An 18891-nucleotide genomic window follows, 5' to 3' on the forward strand; every position below is an offset into this window, starting at 1 on the left:
ACCGAGTTAGCTGGACCTAGTGATGGAACATTGTTTATGTGCACACCAGTTATCCTTTATGAGGAAGGATCTGGTCCGAGCTAGCTACGCGCGGCGCCAAGCCTACAGGAGGATAGAGATAAGTGCAGGGGGAGGGCCAGTGCTGGCGTGAAGGGGTGTTGGCTCTAGCAGACCCCGACACAGCAGGGAGAGGCTTCACAGTCCCGGGACGATCTCTCGCGGGAGATCGTACCCAAACCCGGGAAAGCAGGATGGCGGCCGTAGCCATTATTTTTGTGATAGTAGACCAGTGATTCGTTATCCGAGAGGGTCATTCCCGACCGGCTACGATTCGAGGGTCCAGGTGTACAACCCCTGCAGGGTGTAAAGCTATATGTATAGCCGTGTACTCGGATATGTATGATTCTTGATCCGGCTTCACTGACTAGAGTAGGGTTACTATACTTCTACCTCCCCCTAGTCGAGTCTTCCTGCTGTTGTGCAGCTGAGGTACGAGGAGAGAGAGTTCTCGTACCGACTGAGTGAGTGTTTGAAGGAGAGTTTGATCGGGAGTCCGGGATGCTGGAATAGCCCGAGGTGAGAAGAGATATGTTCGTATTGAAGTTACTTTATGCATAGGAAACCCCTGCCTATCCTTGGCTACTCTTTATACCTTTTGCATCCACAAAGCTTGCATACGGATGGTGACGTGAACCTATCCCATCCTTGGGGAAAGCTTGGCTAGATGCAGGATCCGAGGAGGAGTTCAACACCAACGATGACCGATGGTACGACTAAGACTCGGGCTACGCTCAAATCTGCTTGTGGGAAGGAGTCCCGAAGATGAAGGCCCAGAAGACTAGTTCCACTGTCGTTTTCTGTCTGAACTAAGAATTCAGCTCTATGGGCTTGTAATTGGGAGAAAGCTATGAAACTCTCAGCATTTATGTAATAAATAAAACCCATGTTTGTACTATTTAAGTGGTATGACTTCGATATTGACTGAAATGACGATTCTGAATGTGATAGCATCTGATTCAGGGACTATCACGTCAATACAGGGAATCAGATTTCTTATGCGAGAACCTGGTTCGTTTCATGGTCGTCCCAGACTCCTTGGCCACCATCGTTGCCCCCACTCAGGCCGCCGCCACCCCTCCGGCCTGTTGTGTTGTGGTGCCCAGGGACACGGCACGGCCCGCCAGCGCCCTCGTAGGGCCGTGCCTGGGCCGATATGCCTCGGCACAGCGGCACTACGCGGCACGTCGGCGCTACCGTGCCACATCGTGCTGTGCCCCGCTGTGCCAGGCTTCGCCGGGCTAGTGCCCTGCTGTGCCTTGGCGGCCTGTTTGGCCAAGTAGTATACCTGAAAAGCAGTTTTGGAAACATATATCACAAGCAAACTAACCATTTATATTTGCGGACACCCAAAAGGCAAACTTCACGGGATGTTGCCGGGCCCAGCATAATTTAAAGTATAATACAAATGTCACAAGCAAACTACAAGGCCGGCCGTCTATTCTTGGAAAAATTAGATCCGTATTATTAAAAGATCTAAAAGTTAGATATATACTATCGGACTCACATGTCATTGACTCATGTGAATCCGTCAGTGAGATAATGATAGTATATATCTAACTTTGTGAATCCGTCAGTGAGATAATGATAGGATACATCTAACTTTGTGATTTTTTAATGGCAACGTATCTAGTGCAAACCAAGGACCTCGTGCAAACCCGTGCAAACCTATTAAATAAAGTTTCAAAAAATTCTGAAAAAATCATGAATGTGCTTCTAAGCTTACCTCATATATATATAAAATTTCATGGTCAAATTCGTCTTACTCTAGAAGTTACAAAAAAGACAAATTTTCTGACAACAATAATGGTTCAAATGCATCTCAAATTTGTCTTTTTTGTAACTTCTAGAGTAAGATGAATTTGACCATGAAATTTTATATATAGATGATGTAATCTGAGAAGCACATTCATGATTTTTTTCAGAATTTTTTGAAACTTTGTTTAGTAGGTTTGCACGAGTTTGCACGAAGTCCTTGGTTTGCACTAGATATGTTCCCTTTTTTAATAGTACATATCCAAATTTCCCATTCTTCTTGCAGACACCGGCGCAACATCGCCACTGGCGCACTGCATTTCTCCTCACGCATTCTGGATCGTCGGCGGAAGGTAGACCTTCACCTCCCCTGCCGTGCGCGGCACGAGCACGACGTCGACGGTGGCGTCGCCGCTCGCTCCGAGGTCGGCCAGCACCCCGTCGACGAAGAGGCTGATCTTCCCGAGCAGCGTCCCGCCGTCCGCCTTGGAGCTCGGCACGGCGGAGAAGCTGCCGGCGTACTCGCTGTGCTGCGGCCCCACCTTGAGGGCGTCCTGCTTGGGCACGTTGATGGCCACGTCGAACTTGTTGTCCGTCTGGGGGTCGTACTCGACGCCCTCGACCACCAGCACCAGGTCCTTCCCCGCCAGCTTCGCCGGCACGGCCACGCCCGGCACCACCACGGCCTGGTCGCCGCGCAGGGTCAGCGGGAACTCCGGCGCCGCCGCACTGCTCGACGACGACCCGCCCTTGCTGCCGGGGGAGAGCCGGGTCGGCTTGCTGTTGAACCACGGGAGCGCCGCCTTCTCCGCCTCGTCGTCGTCGTAGGTGTACCCGAGGTTCCTCGCCTCCAGGACGTCGCGGAACTTCACCCGCACGAGCCGCGGCTTCTCGACGCCGTCGTAGAAGACGAAGCTGGCGTCGAGCCACTCCGGGTCGTCGAAGCCGGCGCCGCCGAGCTTGGTGGACCAGAGGTGCCACATGCGGTCGACGTTGGCGTGGTGCGAGTAAAAGAGCGGGTCGCGCCCCGCCGAGCCGAGGAAGCCCATGTCGTTGCCGCAGTGCGGCTTGCCGTCGTGCCCCAGCGCGGCGCCGTCGGCGAGGGCGCAGCCGCCCTGGGGGCTCGGCCGGCCCACCCAGACGTGCACGGCGGTGTGCGCCATCCGCTCCAGCGTGCCCTGGCTCGCCGACGGGTTCGGCTTGATCTTCTGCCCGTCCTGCCTCCTCCTCGAGCGCTCGTTGATCTCCTTCACCCGGAGGCTCGCCTCGCTGCATAGCTTCTCGCCGAGGTACGCGCGCGGGCCCTTGCCGCCCCGGACTTGCTGCAATTATATTTGTCAACATGCGATGTGATGTGAGTTTACATACATACATACATATATATATATATATGTATATATATATATAGGTATCTATATATATACATATACATATATATGTATGTATATATACATACACACACGTATACAAATAATGCGTATATATATTGATTATACTTGTTGGTATATGGTGCAGAGGTTCTTCTGCACAGCCTCATCGTAGGCTGCGGCCGTCGCCGGCGTCGGCACGAAGGGGATGGGTGGCACGTCTTTGGGAGAGTGGATGTAGTCGAGGTCGATGAGGGCGTCGCGGTGGGTCTGGTCCCGGTAGGGGTCGTAGAGCGGGTTGGCGAAGGAGTCCTTGAAGATGGCCGGGATCCCCATGCCGGCCGGCGCGTCCCAGTTCCAGTAGGGCAGCGCGAAGGTGTCGTCGCCGATGAGCTGCCCGAGGGCTTTCTCGTAGAAGTAGATGTACATGCGGTGCCACGGCGCGAAGATCCACGAGAAGTGCACGTCGAAGGGCCGGTTCTTCTCCGCCGGGTCGTACCGGTAGTGGCCGTCGCAGTAGGCCTCGTGGACGGCCGCCTGCGCCGCGAAGCTCAGCGGGTTGGACGGCGGCAGCGCCCGCATCTTCCCGACGGCCTCCTTGTACTTCTCCTGGTACTCCCGGTCGAGGAGGTGCGCCGCGCGGCGGACGCGCGTCGCCGTGCGCTCCGGCTCGAAGTCGACGACGACCGGGGTCGGCATCGCCGGCGGGCACGGGGAGCCGCGGTCCGGGTCCGAGCACTCCACCAGCTTGTCCGTGACCTTGTCGCCCCGCCGGCAGCTCTCCGCGGGGCTCGCCTCCAGGGCGATGGACGCGAGGTCCGGGTACCCGACGAGGCCGGCGGCGACGCCGCCGCCCAGACCGGCGAGCACGTCCCGCCGGGGCAGCCAGAGGAGGCCGTCATTGTTGCCGCCGGCGCTGCTGGCCCGGCCGGCATGACAACGTGCGGCCACGCCGCCAGCGGCTGGCGGCGGTCTTCTTGGAGGGGCATGCAGGGGCGTTGAGGCGGTAGGGGTCGCCGGGACGAGGAGACTGGAGGTGGCGCTCGCCATGGCACCCTGCACTGCGCACTAGTGGATCTCAGTCAGTATTGCTGGCTAGGTGTGTACATGTTGGTAAAGCTATGGGTGCACTAGTGGATCGATGGAACGACCAGCCATTGGGATCGTTTTGAGGCTCGCAGAACTTATCCATCCACGTGCTGGAATACGGGCGGTGCTAATTTTCAGGCCAATTTTCATGAAAATTACCATCAACTATTGGGCCCACATGCATAGTAGAAGCAGGACCAGTTTTTTTGGTGCCATTCGGATGATTATTTGGTGCCAGTCGAAAATTACCCCTCGCACGCCGCCACCCTCATGGCCAGGAGGAGCCCCTTGTCAAGGCGCTGGATGGCGTCACGACTCACGAGAGGCCGGAGGGCTCGCCACAGGCCTCGGGCCCCGCTGCCGCGGAGGGCTTGCCGCCTGCCTCTATAGTTGGCCAATGGGCCGGCCCGACCCGGCACGGCACGATTAGGCCCGGTTAAGCAATTGTGCCGGGTCGGGCCGGCTCACGTGCCGAAGCCAAGGCCCAGGCACGGCACGACGGCCTGCTAGCCGTGTCGGGCCGGCCCGATAGCCCGTTGCCCCGTTCGTGCCCGCGTAGGAGGCTCCGTCCGAGCCGTCCTCCACCTGGCGGTCGGCACCCGCGTCTCGCCGCCATCCTCCGCATGTCCGGCCGCGCCTTGCCGCCATCCTCCGGATCCCCGTGCCCGCCCGGTGGCGCCTCGCCGCCGTCCGCCGCACCCCGGCCGTAGATCCACGCAAGCCCGGCCGCACGACGGTCGCCGCACCCCGGCCGTAGAACCACGCAAGCCCGGCCGCACTGAGCCCGAAATAGGGAGGGAGAAGGGAGCGGCAGCTCTCTCCGCCGCGCGGCTTCGAAGGAGGGGCGACTAGCGGGCGCGGCGTGCTGGAGGTGCGGCGGAGGGGCGGCGCCGGCTGTCGCGCGACGGCTCGATCGGAGGAGAGAGGGGGACCAGTGCCGCGAGCATGCTGGAAGGGAAGGGGACCAGTGGCCACGTCGCCACGACGACGGGGAGGGAGTGGTGCGCTGGCGGCGGCGCTTGCGGAGAGCCGGCTGGTGGCGGCGCTTGGGGAGTGGCCGAGAGGTGGGCAGGGAGAGGTGGAGTGGAGGTTGGCCTGGTTAGAGTTTGGAGAGAATTAAATGGGCTGGGGTGTGTAGATGTTATTTGGGCCTTTTGTGCTCGGACCAGCCTACGTGCCTCTGTTGGGCCAGAGGCTAATCGTGCCGGGCTGGGCCGGCCCACGTGCCTGAGGCGCGGCCAAGGCACGGTACGACATCCGTGGCGGGCCGGGCCTTGTACCAAGCCGAAATCTCGTGCTTCGGACCGGCCCACGGGCCTTGGGCCCAATGGCCAACTATACCTGCCTCAGTCCCCGCCGCCTCTTGGTGGCCAACATACACTGTCGAGGTCTCGAGGTTTTGGTCGGAATGTGCTGCACAAGCAGCAGCGAGCGGCGATGATGGATAATTGAAATGCGAGAAGCGCAAAATAAGTTGGAAGGGAATAAGATTGCCGAGGCGTCCGATTTTTTTATGCCGTAGGAAGCATTACCGTACCCAAATCGAATCAAAGTATGAAAAAGTGGCGTGATCTATAGGATCCCATCACTTTTGGATCTCATGCAAGCAAATTTGACACAAAATGGGTTGGGACGTCCTCATGCAAGCAAATCCTAATTAATTAAGCTCTATATCACATCAAGGTGAGAAACATGCAAAAGAAGATAGGAATGTCACAAACTTATATTAGAATGCATTTGGCAGAGCTCCCAGAGATGATATTCTCTACTAAATCCAGCAGGAGCTCTACCAAATACTTTTTTAGGGAGTAGTGATTCTGTGGAGTGATTCTATAAAATGAACTATGATGCTGGAAATTGAAAAAGGTAGTTTCTTCTAATTTTGTAAAGTGATTCTCTATCCTGATTTTTAGAGTTATGCTAGAGAATTAAAAAAAATCACTTTCAACCACAGGATCACTTCTCTCAAAGAACCAGCTCATATATATTGAATCAGAATTGGATACAACTTTATCAATTTTAAAGCGTCACCTGCTCCACAAAATTTAAGATGGAAGCCCTATCCATTTATTTGGTGTGTTTGGAGCTCGCCACGAGCTCATCATCTCGGTGGGCAAGTCCGATCGGACCATTGGAGGAAAGAAGAAGAGAGCTCGGCTCTATATTACCCAATGTGATGAGTTGGAGATCACGCCGTTGACAAACTCTACTCTAACTAGAAAATATTGTTGCAAGCTTGCATATTTAATCCTCTTTAGGAGAACATCTAGAGAGGGTTTCTTCCAAAACGGCTTCACCGGTGAAGATAAAAATATCTCTACCCGACTTCTAGTTCATTTTACCTCAACAACAGCTTCACCTATGAAACCAAAAAATACTTTTACCCGACTTGATCAAGTTTATTTTCACTTCAACTTTCAAAATAGATTTACACCAGTATCTCGATTTGAGCAAAAACAGTTGAAATCAAAGCAGATAAAATTCCTTTCAACATTTTACTTTTGGGAAATGCTAGTATACATCAGACGCTTGGTGGACCGTTCTCCACCACAAGAAATTAAAAAAAAATGAACCGATCCTTATCCCCCACCTACCCAGGTCTCGTTTAGTTGCGGCTCTAAAGTTTTTGAAATGGAATTTTTGCACATTTAAAATATTAAATATAGACTAATTGCAAAACTAATTATAGAACTCGTCTGTAAACTACGAGACGAATCTAATGAGCCTAATTCATCTGTTATTAGAACATGTGTACTGTAGTATTTACTGTAGCAATTTAGTATCTAATCATAGCCTAATTAGACTCATTAGATTCGTCTCGCAATTTATAAGAAAACTATGCAATTCGTTTTTTATTTTGTCTAGATTTAATACTCCATGTATATAAAATTCTCTTTCGTTGTGATAGTTTTAGAATTTGGAATTTTGCAATTATAAACAAGGCGCCAGTCCAACTTCACCTTGCCCGCCTGCGCTCGCCAGCTCTGCTGGCTACGCTGGACTGTTCCCTCGCCGGACCCTGCCTGCTTGCCCCGGGCGCCCCGTGTGACTGCAGTTAGCTTGCCCTTTCCTAGCTACAGCCACGCGCCCACGCCTGGCGTTGTCCCCAGCCGCGGCGAGCCCGTGATCCGGGAGCAGCGAGGTCCCCATGGTGTTGCAGTAGAATGGGCCGGATCGCAGCTCCCCCTCGCCTTCTCCCGCCTCGGTCGCTGCTCCCCCCCATGGGTAAGCCACGCCGGCCCTCAGAGGAGCTCGGGCGGCAACCATAGCAGGCAGCTCCGGGAGGCTGCAGAGAAGTGAAGGCTATGGCGAGCACCGAATGATCATGTTGCAATAGATATTTTATGATGTTGCAGTAGAGAGTTTTTGAATCTTGCATGTGTTTTGTGTAGATGTTGCGAAAGTAGATCCAGATATTATGTTGTTGTATTGTTGCAAGTACTTTATTTTGATATTGCAAGTGTTTTATTTTAATGTTGCGTCTTTAGTGAGAGATTTAGTTGTTTCATGCAACATGAAATAGATGTTGCGACGGGTTTTTTTCCTCATCATTAACGGATGGCTAACAATTTTTTTCAATATTTTTTTTGATGTTGCGAACGGTGGTTTTTTTGTGTTGCAGATAATTTTCGGATGTTATTATTTGATATTTTATTAGATCGATGGAGACTTTCCCACGCTAGCAAACCTCCTTACTTTTTTTTGTTTTGTGTTGAAACAAATTCCTTCCCACGTTTACAACAACGCACTCCTCGGCCCTATTTGGTTATAGCGTGTAAAACTTTGCATGCAAAAGTCTACATGTGTTTGGGTACAAGTTTACAAGTGTTTGGGTAAAAAATTTGCAGCCACAGTCAAAAAATGCTATATGCACACACCATCTTGTCCACAAAACCATGAAATTAGTTGGTGAACACAAATACATTGCAGCCCATGGTACAGAACTTATTCCTTTCCAACAAAACTACTTCTCTAGTACCAAAAATGTTCAGCAAACAAATATGCCGGCACATCACCCAAATTCTCAAGGTTCACAAGGCAAACTGCATGTCTGCACAACAAATATTAACGACGATACAAACGCATTATTGCCACAACGCATGGCACATACGACATATAGCACATGTTTTTCAACTACGCCTACGTGCCAACAAACATGCATATGCAATTTCATCGCGGACAACATTCATGTTTACATCGTCTTCAACTTCATCAACGTCACGCCTGTTCTCCGCATCATTCTCGTCTTCTTCGACCAGTGCCATTCCTCCAAATGCCGAAGACAGAGCAAAGTCCACATCCTCATCATCATTTTCCAAAACAAAATTATGCAGCCCACAACATGCAAGAATAATTTCTGCTTGTGTACGCTCAGGATAGCTAGGGATGGCCAACAACATTCTCCACTTCATCTTCAGGACACCGAATGACTGCTCTATGACCGACCTAAGTGAAGAATGCGCTTTGTTAAATACCTCTTGTGTACCCGAAGGTCGTGGTCCCTGTCTCCATGCGGCTTGATGGTACTTGACCCCCCTGTATGGTGATAGGTACCCCGGCCTGTTGGGGTACCCTGCATCCACCAAATAAAACTTCCCTGCATTGACAATGACATTGACATTTTCAAAAATAGTATTCGCCCACCTTCAAAAATAGAAGTACACACCTTCACCACTGAGATTTAAAAAAGTCAGTTAACATATTTGGTTGCAAGGGGCTTCAGCTTAGATAAAAGTTTCACATTCAGGCACTTGATAAAGTAGCTTCCATAAAAGTTTCACATCTCACTTTTCTCTACTAGGCAAGGTAATAAATCATTGGAAAACCAACTCAGAAGACAAGTGAATTTAAATTATTGTGACGAACTAAGACAAATTAACCCAAGCATTTAAGTTGGGTCACACATGATTGGAATTCAACATCAGTTGGGTCTACATATCACTTGAACAGTAAGCCAAATTTATAGTATTGTTGCTGTACAAACTGTGACATTGCAACAATGCAATATGGCAGACATGTTAATTGGAATATATAACAATGCACAAAGTCAAAAAGTGTACCTGGGGGGGGGGATGTGGGAAATGTGGCCCATATTTCAGAATGGCTTGTTGCAGCACTGTCCAATCATGTGCTGATCCAGGAATGCCCGTAGCAACAAATGTGAAGCGGCGATCAAAGTCACATATGGCTAGTACATTCTGAGTTTTCTCGTTTCGCCTATTAATATATTGCCCAGCCTTAGTGAAAGGGACGACAACTTTGACATGGGTTCCATCTATTGCCCCTATTGCATTGTTGAAGGCTGGAGCGGACCTATGATTTGCTACCTTTCTGTGCACCGAACTAAAAGTGGGATCCTTCGGGCAAATTATATCTTTGGCTAGCTGGGTCACACAAGATAATACCTCGTGGAATTTACGGCTTACTGTCTCCATGGACCTCTCAAACCTATTCTCAGCCTGCCGAACAGGTTGTGGGGGTCCAACCATATACAGGAACATGCCTAAAGCCTCTCTAGATGACATCTTTTTAGTAGACTTCAACCCATAGCTGCTAACCAACCTCTGATGTAGCGACTCAAACACATGTGGCTGCATACGGAACACGTTGTAGCATGAATTTGCATTTCTCAATTGCCTTTCTACCCACTGAAGTCCTGTCTCCAGGGGCACTCTATATGGTTGTTTGCTCAAATAAATGTCATGGTACGCACCTAAAATTATTGCCTTCTTCAGCAGTTTCCGCCGCCTCCTGCGTGTGTCCATGTAAATCTTAATGCCCTGGAAAACTGGATTATCTTTTCCATACAACTCCTCTAGGTCCTTGTAGCGCTCATCATCTGCCTCATCACTTGACGTACCATCACTCAGCGAACTCGTGTCCCCTTCCCAATTCAGGCCATCCCAATCGGAGCCTGAGGTCTCCTCATAGCCTTCCTCTTCAGGCCCGGACGGACCCGTTCCCATGTTTTCTGCATTGTCACCGCCACTAGCAGCCTGCGTAGCAAAGTCAAACAATTTGGTTAGTACATATATTATAGAACATTGAAAATAAACAGACCATGAAGTGTAAAAAAATTGCGACTCAGTAAAAAATAAATGCAAGTACACAAGAATAGAACAATAAAAAATAGAAAACTGAAGTCAAGCTAACAACTTAGGTACTACATGGTTTACAGAACAAAGAATTCAATTAAACAACACAGACATCGACTCCATGAACCTACACACGATTACACAAATAGATCCGTGGTACTCAAACTTGCTACATGACTAATTCCTATGGCCTCGCTCGAACGCTCTCGCGATCCAACTCCTTCTAGCCTCACGGGTTTTACAGACGAGGAACGAGTCTCTAGATTGCTCGTCCCTGAACTTCTCCTCCGAAAGAAAAAAGTACTCCTCGCTTGCCACGTCGATCCCACAATCGACTGCTAACTCCAAGCACTGCCGATATTGCTCACGTTGCTCCTGGTGAGTCTGATGCTCCTTCTCTGAAAGATGAGTCAGAGCCTTAGCAGCTTTTTCGTCGTCTGATCTAAGCTTGCTAAAAATTGAGGGTCATTTGTCGTACCGAGGACACGCGGAAGTCGTCATCATCAGAATCATTTGTGTCCTCATTGCTTGACGGCACTTGAATGGGGGAAGGGCCCAGCCGGCTACTGCTGTCACGGCAGGTTTGGCTTTGTGCCATACGACGTGAAGGAGCTGAGGAAGCAGAGATATCCTCGTCCATTGCCACCGAAGGCCTTGTTGGGTGGCAGGGTGGCATGTCACCACGGGCTGGCCGGCTACTGCTCTCACTGTAATCCCCTGCACGTGTGGAACGAAAGGAAGAAGATAGCAAATATTAACCATGAGGCAGTCATATCTACTCTACTAAATAGCAGCGATATAGCATTAATTCAGATCTAAGTTCTCAGAAGCAGCGAGGACTGATCACATAGCAGGCTCGTACTGTGCACAACTACTCTTCTGTAATAGGTCACTTCAAAGTGGAAAGCGCAAAATGAAGGACAAGCTGCACTTTAAGTGACGACATAGGCATGCTTGAACTAAGTAAAAGTTAACATACAATAGACAATCTAGATTTTCTGAGACTTAGCATGTTTGTAGCATCCATAAAGACAATATTAAAAGGTAATGAGCCATGACCACTCACCGTATGGGCTAGCAACAGGATGCATCGGCATGTGCGGGACGGATGCAGAGGGCCCAGCATGCCATGGTGCAGTGGAGGAGGTGAAATGCCGAGGAGGTTGTGCAGCGAACTGTGGGCCGGCAATAGGTGCGCATTGATAGAACCCATGCGCCGGCGCAGACATGGCTCCGTATGGACCCGGTTGTGTTGGGGGAGCGCCGAAGTACCCGGATTAAGGATTGCCAGGCGCAGTGGTGCCGCCGCTGGCCGCAACTGCACTGCTTGAGGCAGGTCCGTAATTGTTGGGGTCGAAAGCGGGGATCCCAAGTGGCGGCGGTGCCATGCCTCCTGCTCCCGGTGCTTGGCTCGACCCACTGAAGTAGGGGTAGTAGCCGGCCGTGAACCAGGGGTCCGGCTGGGGGTAGTTGCCGCCGCCGTCATCCCCTTCACCCGCCATGGCAGCGCGCTGGGAAGGGTTGCGAACAGTGGGACGGTAGGACGAATCGATGGTGTGGGGCGGATCGGGTTGAAGGCCGGAGGGAGGCAGCCAGCAAGGGGGAGCACAAGGAGGGCAAGGTACCCGGAGGGGAGCAGGCAACGCGGCGGCAGGCCGATGCAAAGGTGGGCGCGGTGGAAACAGGGAAGGGGAGGGTGGCCACTGGGGAGGGTTGACCGGGCGGACGCCGGATCCAGGGAAATGGAGTCCCGCGTTGTGCTGCTGGTGAGGGAAGGAGGCCGGCAGGCACACCGCAGGAAGGCAGGCGGCGGCGGATGCGGAAAATGGGGGCACTGACCTGGGGCTCCGGAGTGCTTGAAACGGAGGGGAGGGGGCCACAGCGGGGAAGACCACCGAATAGGAGCGGGCGGCGGCGGCTCCGTTTCCCGGCGTGGCGGATGGGGGCCGAACACGGCACGGTGGCCGCCGGTCCGGCCCCGAGCTTGACTCCGTGCGCGGGCGGCTTCTACGGCGGACGCACCAAACGCCGCCGTAGATCCGGTGTGTGGGGGGTGGCGGCCACCGGATCCAGGCAACGAACGGCAATATTGCGGCCGGCGGCGGCGGATTGCGGCGGCGCGAGTAGGGACGGCGGCGCTTCTGGGAGAAGCCGGATGCGGCTTGCGGGGGGGGGGGGAGGAGGGCGCATCTTTGCGCAGTGACAGGCGAGCGGGGGACGCATATCTCGGCCGCCCGTGGGTCCCATGCCTGGCGCCGTCCCTGGGCCCAAATTTTCAACCAAACACGTGGAATCCTTTCTACGGAATTTTTTCCCCACCCGCAACCAAACACGGCCCTCGTGTTCCTGCGCCGCCTGGCCCGTGATGGACCCTGACGTGACATGGCCGCCCCCGTGGACTCCTCGTGTTCGGTCGACTACCGGGGAGGCACCCGGCCGCCGGCCCAAGTGTGCCAGGCTGTGGGGGCGTCGTCTTCCTCGTTTGGTCCTGCGTCCACACGGCCGTTTTCCTTTGTGGCCCTGTAGTGCAAGGGAAATAGCCGCGCGGTCAGCCGGGAAAACTACGCTGCTAGCATACGAACGTTCAATTTGCAGCCACGTGTCAGCGGCTAATGCATGCGATTTGTCCACACCGGCCGCACGTACGGTGACACGGATATTTTATTCCACATATATATGCTCCGTGCAGCATCTTGATAAACTCCATGCTCCTCGAACTTGTCTAGGATATCGCTTCGATCCTCCTGTCCCTAATTTGCAGTTTTATTAATTATGTTCTTAAACTTGCAACTCCTTTCAATAGGGGTGCCAATTGGTAACCTTTAGATGTCCCTTCAACTCTCTTTAGTTTAAAATTTTGTACTAATTCTCCAAAACGATATCTCAATTTGAAAAATTAGTACAAAATTTTGAACTAAAAAGGGTTGGAGGTGTACCTAAAAGTTCCCCGTGCCCGTGAGCGCCTAAAAGTTACCCGTGCCCGTGAGCGCGCGGAGCTGGGCAGGGAGGCAGCCGTGTGGCTGCTTGTGTTGTGGTAGGTCAATTAGCAACGGCGGCAATCACCTGTGCAATGGGCAGTGGCAGAGCATATGCGGAGTGGTCAGTGCAGCTTGTGTGTGATAAAAGCTATCTAGGAGTGTTTGTCAACAGGCCTCAAGGGTGTTATTCATTTTAAAAGGGGTGGGATTTTTTTGGATCAAGTTTGAATATAATTTGAGTTAGTTTTGAATTTCTGGAAACAAAAAAATGCTAAACCTTTTCGTAAATTCTGTCTCACTCGGGGACTAATATGGCTAGGCCCAAACCATCTCTCCATTTCCATGCCCATCTTGTCTAGGCTGGCCCAACGGAGCTTCTTTTCCCACACCCTTCCCCTACCCCGCGCCCAACAGGCCCACATAGGCCACCAACCCCTAATTCAATTCCATACGTTTGTTCACGTAAAACCAACTTTTGAATATAACAATCTATTATGGCTCGATTTCATATGTTTTTTATGTATAATATATTTACTAATTTTTTAACAGAAATATATTTTTTATATTTCAGCATTTTTATTTGAACTACTTCAAATTTGGACTACATGAGTGGTAAATAAGTGCTTTAAATTTAAAAGAAATTATTTATTAGCACATGATATACTCTATGATCATACGATATGTTATATAGTTTTGATCTCGTTTATTAACTTTTTAACTTTGCTATTTTAATAATACCTAATTTTCTCAAAAGATCTTGAATCTGGCATATATAGGACCAAACTACATTCAAGGGTAAATCCCCCCCCCCCCACACACCAAAAAAAAAGTTTTGATCCAAAATAAACATGATTCTAAGCATCAGGAAAGTTATTCCAAAAAAAATATAATTATTCTAAGAAAAAATGTTCCAATCAACAATAGAAATATTGATGAATGGTATGAAATGTAGATGGGAAATTACATAAGTAAACAAAAAATATCTATGGGATGACTAGAAGGCAAAAGGTAAATGTAAAGAAAAACAAGTATGAAATTAATAACTTAATAATGAAGCAAAAATAAGAAAAATGTAAGGAACAGAAAAAGAAGTGTTGACACTGTTTTTTGACACGTGTCAAGGAAGGTGATTTTTATGAAGAGTAGGTGGCCGATTTAGAAGAAACCAAAAGTTGCACAGTGTTGGAATCGGCCGATGGAGTCCGTCCGATGGGCCAGAAGAATATGCTTTGAAGATGCTGATCCGCTAGCTCTGGTATCCGGCCGGTGGAGAGTTGCCGATGAGATCAAGAGAGGAGGAGAGGATCCGGACTCTACAAGAATCTTGATGATTCGGTTGTAGTATTTAAAGTAGTTTATCTTTAGATGGTCTTTTCTTTTAAGTCAAGTAATGTTTGCCGTAATCGGCTAGGACTTGATAGTGCTAGGCTATATATATCAGTTGTAAGGGACTGAAAAAATTTGATACACATCCACTATAACAAACTTTACAATTCCTTTGCACTTTTTCGGTGACTTCGCCTTTTCTCTTCTTTTTTTCGACGAGTTCTTTCAAGTTGATCAAGGACGCCTCACATTCGAGCGACTTGATTTGCTGGTGAGTTTTCGTTTTACTGAGTATATTTGAGCTTTAGCTACGGGGCGCATCGCTGTGGCTTCGTTCAAATCTATTTAAAAGTTATCGAGTTTATCTAGGCTTTGACTTCCGGGCGTATCACTGTCGTCTCGTCTAGATTTATTCACCAATTATCGATATCGGCTAAATTTGTAGGTTTTCATATGCTTTTTGGCCATTATCATATCTAAAAATATATTAGATCGGCTTTAGGTTTTGGAGTAACACTTTTGTTATCTCAAAAGCCGGTTTAGATCTGTCTTTAGCTTCACATCATCTAAGCTACACATTCGTAGTTTAGATCTTGTCATACATACACGATCGGCTGTTCAAAACCGGTTTTGTCATTTAGTTTATCGGCTGATCCTGCCGATACGCTCGTTTATTACGTGCTTGCATTTAATATCTTTTTGTCGTCTATAGTATCGGCAAAGCTTGCCGATACGCCCATCTGAGAGATATTTGGAATCCCAGCCGATACGCTCTCGAATTTGACTTTGTTTTCTCTCTTGTCAATTTCAGGTCAAATTGACTGGCACGCTTGGTTGACTTTTCCGTGCTTGGCGAACACTTGCCCTCGGATTTCAGTGTGTTGATTTTTGCGTCAACAAGAAGCAATTAAAGTTGCATGAGACATAGCCCGCGATCTCAGTGTTAGAGTAGAAGTGAATGAAATGAATGATTGACTGTAATATGTGTGTTGATTGAGACAATGACCACAATATTTATACATGCCCAAAGGGCCAAAGGGTGTCTATTTCCGAAGGGACATACCCCTTTAGGATTGACCCCTTCATGCAATTAGTAACTGCCTAATGACATCCTAATGATGTCATAAATCTAATTTAAGTATTACAAAAATTGATCACTAATTCTAATTTCTTACCCCTTGATCAATTTTCTTCTTCTTGTGATATTGTAATCAATTTGATCTTCTCATGATCTTGTAATCAATCGAAAAACTCCTTGAAAACCCTATGGGAAAAATCAGGAGATGCGATACAATATATAACTCCCCCAAAAATCTTTCAGGAAAAATGTGAGGAGAATCTTTGGAAAACCCTGTGCGAAAAACCAAAGTAATACCGTATACCAGGCAAAACTCCTTAAAACGCAGTGGGAAAAATAATGAGAAACACCATAACATACAATTATCAATGTTAGTAGACCCTTGAGATAAACCCAAAGTCTTAGTCTAATAACTTCTTGACCCTATGGTCAATATGCTTCAAATATCATCTTCCAAAAAACCCCGGTGGGGAAAACTAGATGATATAGCATATACCTTTGTTGACATTGCCTCATCAAAAACTTTATATGAGAAACCTCAAAGAAAAAACTCACATAAAGAAAAGAGTACAATGTATCGTATGTTCCAATATCATCTACCAAAAACCTCTATAGGAAAAATGGATGATAGGACATAATCTTGTGTTGATATTGCCTCGTTAAAAACTTTATATGAGAAAACCAAAGGAAAAACTCATACAAAGAAAGAGTGCAATATGATGTTTTCAACAAGTTATTACTCAGAGAGACGAGAGACTCTCCCCCTGAAACTTGCAAACCTTTCGTACCAATGTACTCAACATATATGAAATGTGGAGTATAGTAGATCTTGTGAATATCTCTTCGAGATTATCACAGGTACTTAGTTTGCAATTGTTTATATGCCCATATGACCTTTATAGATAATGACCTTTAATTCAATATAATTAGAACCACATAACTTCAGTGTGTGATATATCATTCTGTCAAGCTATACACATTCATGTGTAGTCTTGTGCAATACAATATCAGAATGATTAGTGAAATTAACCATTAAATGTCTATTTAAGACTATTACATAATGGTATTTCCATATTCCTGTAAAGCTTATTTTAATGATCTGGAATTTGGGGATCTTATAGATAACCAGAATCATGATACCCACGCAATCGAATCATGGATTATACCAAGTTTGTATGTGCTATTTTAAGATATCAAAGATATTCTTAACTTCAATCTACCAACATTAGGTAGAATAGTGCTGCTATTAGATAGCAAATTATTGCAAAGACCATATCCGGCCGGGAACTTTTGCAATATATGTATTAGTGCATAAACAGCACAGGGATAATGGACCACATGTCTCATTATCTTAATTCAATCACTATGGCATAAACAATCTCCCTCATACCTTTCTCTATCATGAGGTAGAACCACCATAGGATTCTCTTTCATATTGAGTCATTCAATATGATGTGGATATAGATAGCTTTACTACAAAAATCTGGGAGAAGATACTTGGATCTTAAACACAAAATAAAATTTTGGTTCAGATCATATATCCCATCTCTAAACTCCGTCTTTAATTACAACGTACTCTTAACAAGTGTTCATTACCAATGATGTCAAGATTATTGACAATCATATAATACTAGAAAATCCAACCAAGAAATCCGAAATGAACATCACGTGTAATCAATCTTGTATCCTTCAATATAAGAATACATACAAAGTCGATTGTACCATAATCAACTTAACTGTTTTAAGCCATATATCGACTTAAGCAATACACGGTATATGTTGCGATTTTATATATAAGTATTGGATATGTGAACTCCTTCCCGGAAGTTTCACAATATACCAAATCAAGTGATCATATGTAATCACTACATCTATTAACTGCAAAGATAGATGCTTTTATACTGCTAGTCAAAAGTTAGTATCGGAAATTTTATAATTTACTATAGAGAATAACTTGCATTGAAAATCAATGCTCTGGGCTTTGCGTAAACCCCTTGTGCTACTAGTCTTGCTTTAATCTCACCACCTCATTGTTCTCAATCCATTTTAGGATGAAAACACTTTTGTACCCACAGTAAAGGTACGTCTAGGTGTTGGCTTTACTATCAAAAACACCTCTCTTCTGGTGAGCAAGACTATCTCTGTATGTATAACTTTTACTCGTCAAGTTCCGGTAAGAGTGACAAAGCACTATGCCATGGTCTTATTAACTGGATAACTTGGAATAATATATACAATATATTCAGAGAAGTATGTATCGATACATGTAGTCTTTATATAATATAATTCTCCGGTTATCAAAACTCAAAATTGAACCCTGAATGACTCATCGTGACCTCCTTAAACGAGAGTCGGGGCTTTCCGATATCCCAGTATCAGTATTTTGGTGCACCTCTGAGCTGGGTTGTGGATTAAAAATGTCCACAGGACATAAAATGTCCTCTAGGTATCTTTCAACCAAAGGTTAAGTTGCATTTACTACTTTAGAACAAAAGTCTTCTATTGCTAGCATGAATAATCCTGCTTTATGGCCATACTTCTCCCTCTCTTATTTATAATTGGGAGTTGAGTGGTTTTACTTAGTACCACTACTCTTTCTGGCACATACTTGTATCAGATTAATGATTAGTAAATGCATGTGGCAGTTTATTTGTAATACTGTGCAAATTAATAATTCTTTGAACTCAAAGTTCAGTTAATTTAGTACGTGATCCTGAGCTTGAAATGCTTCATGCATTCAAATATTTTTCGGGCATTATATATGGTACTTCTAATCTCCCCCTAATGCCTGAAAAAGCTCATTTATACAAAAATCCAGCATACATGTTGTAAATAGATCCTCTCTAAGAGATCTAGATACTGAACAATTGACGGAGATTTGAAATCTCAGGTGATCCCCAATTTCCTGTGTGAACCCATCAATGTATGCTGCAGTGGTGAGAGTGGTACGTATACAACGCAACTCAATCTTTCGCAAATAGGAAATCTTCATGTATTTCCACGTACTATATGGATATGGGGGATATGCAGTTAATCATAAGTCAGGAGTGTGTAAGTCCACCTGACTCCAACACGAAGTTGGCAATAGCAATTTACTAATAATGGTCCTTATATGATTTAATTTCATACTTCTAGATTCCAATTTA

The 18891-nt window shown here is 47.4% G+C and overlaps 2 protein-coding genes across 3 annotated transcripts; both read right to left on the reverse strand.

Moving 5' to 3' along the window:
- Window positions 1–1369: 1369 nt before the first annotated feature.
- Window positions 1370–4354, reverse strand: LOC120677811 (aureusidin synthase-like). The gene is made up of 3 exons (XM_039959013.1): window positions 3309–4354; window positions 2057–3134; window positions 1370–1625 (listed from the first exon to the last, which is right to left on the reverse strand). Exons 1-2 carry the CDS (start codon window positions 4227–4229, stop codon window positions 2139–2141), a joined length of 1917 nt encoding a protein of 638 aa, XP_039814947.1. The 5' UTR covers window positions 4230–4354; the 3' UTR covers window positions 1370–1625; window positions 2057–2138.
- Window positions 4355–8298: 3944 nt separating this feature from the next.
- Window positions 8299–12092, reverse strand: LOC120677812. 2 transcript variants are annotated; one of them, XM_039959015.1, is made up of 4 exons: window positions 11430–12092; window positions 10842–11080; window positions 9982–10264; window positions 8299–8865 (listed from the first exon to the last, which is right to left on the reverse strand). In XM_039959015.1, exons 1-4 carry the CDS (start codon window positions 11590–11592, stop codon window positions 8399–8401), a joined length of 1152 nt encoding a protein of 383 aa, XP_039814949.1. In that variant the 5' UTR covers window positions 11593–12092; the 3' UTR covers window positions 8299–8398. The 2 variants fall into 2 exon arrangements, with proteins under 2 accessions (XP_039814949.1, XP_039814948.1); XM_039959014.1 differs by having other exon boundaries at window positions 9329–10264; window positions 11430–12084.
- Between the last annotated feature and the right edge of the window lie 6799 nt (window positions 12093–18891).

This window comes from Panicum virgatum, chromosome 6N, assembly GCF_016808335.1.
Source record: "Panicum virgatum strain AP13 chromosome 6N, P.virgatum_v5, whole genome shotgun sequence".
Lineage (NCBI taxonomy): Eukaryota > Viridiplantae > Streptophyta > Magnoliopsida > Poales > Poaceae > Panicum > Panicum virgatum.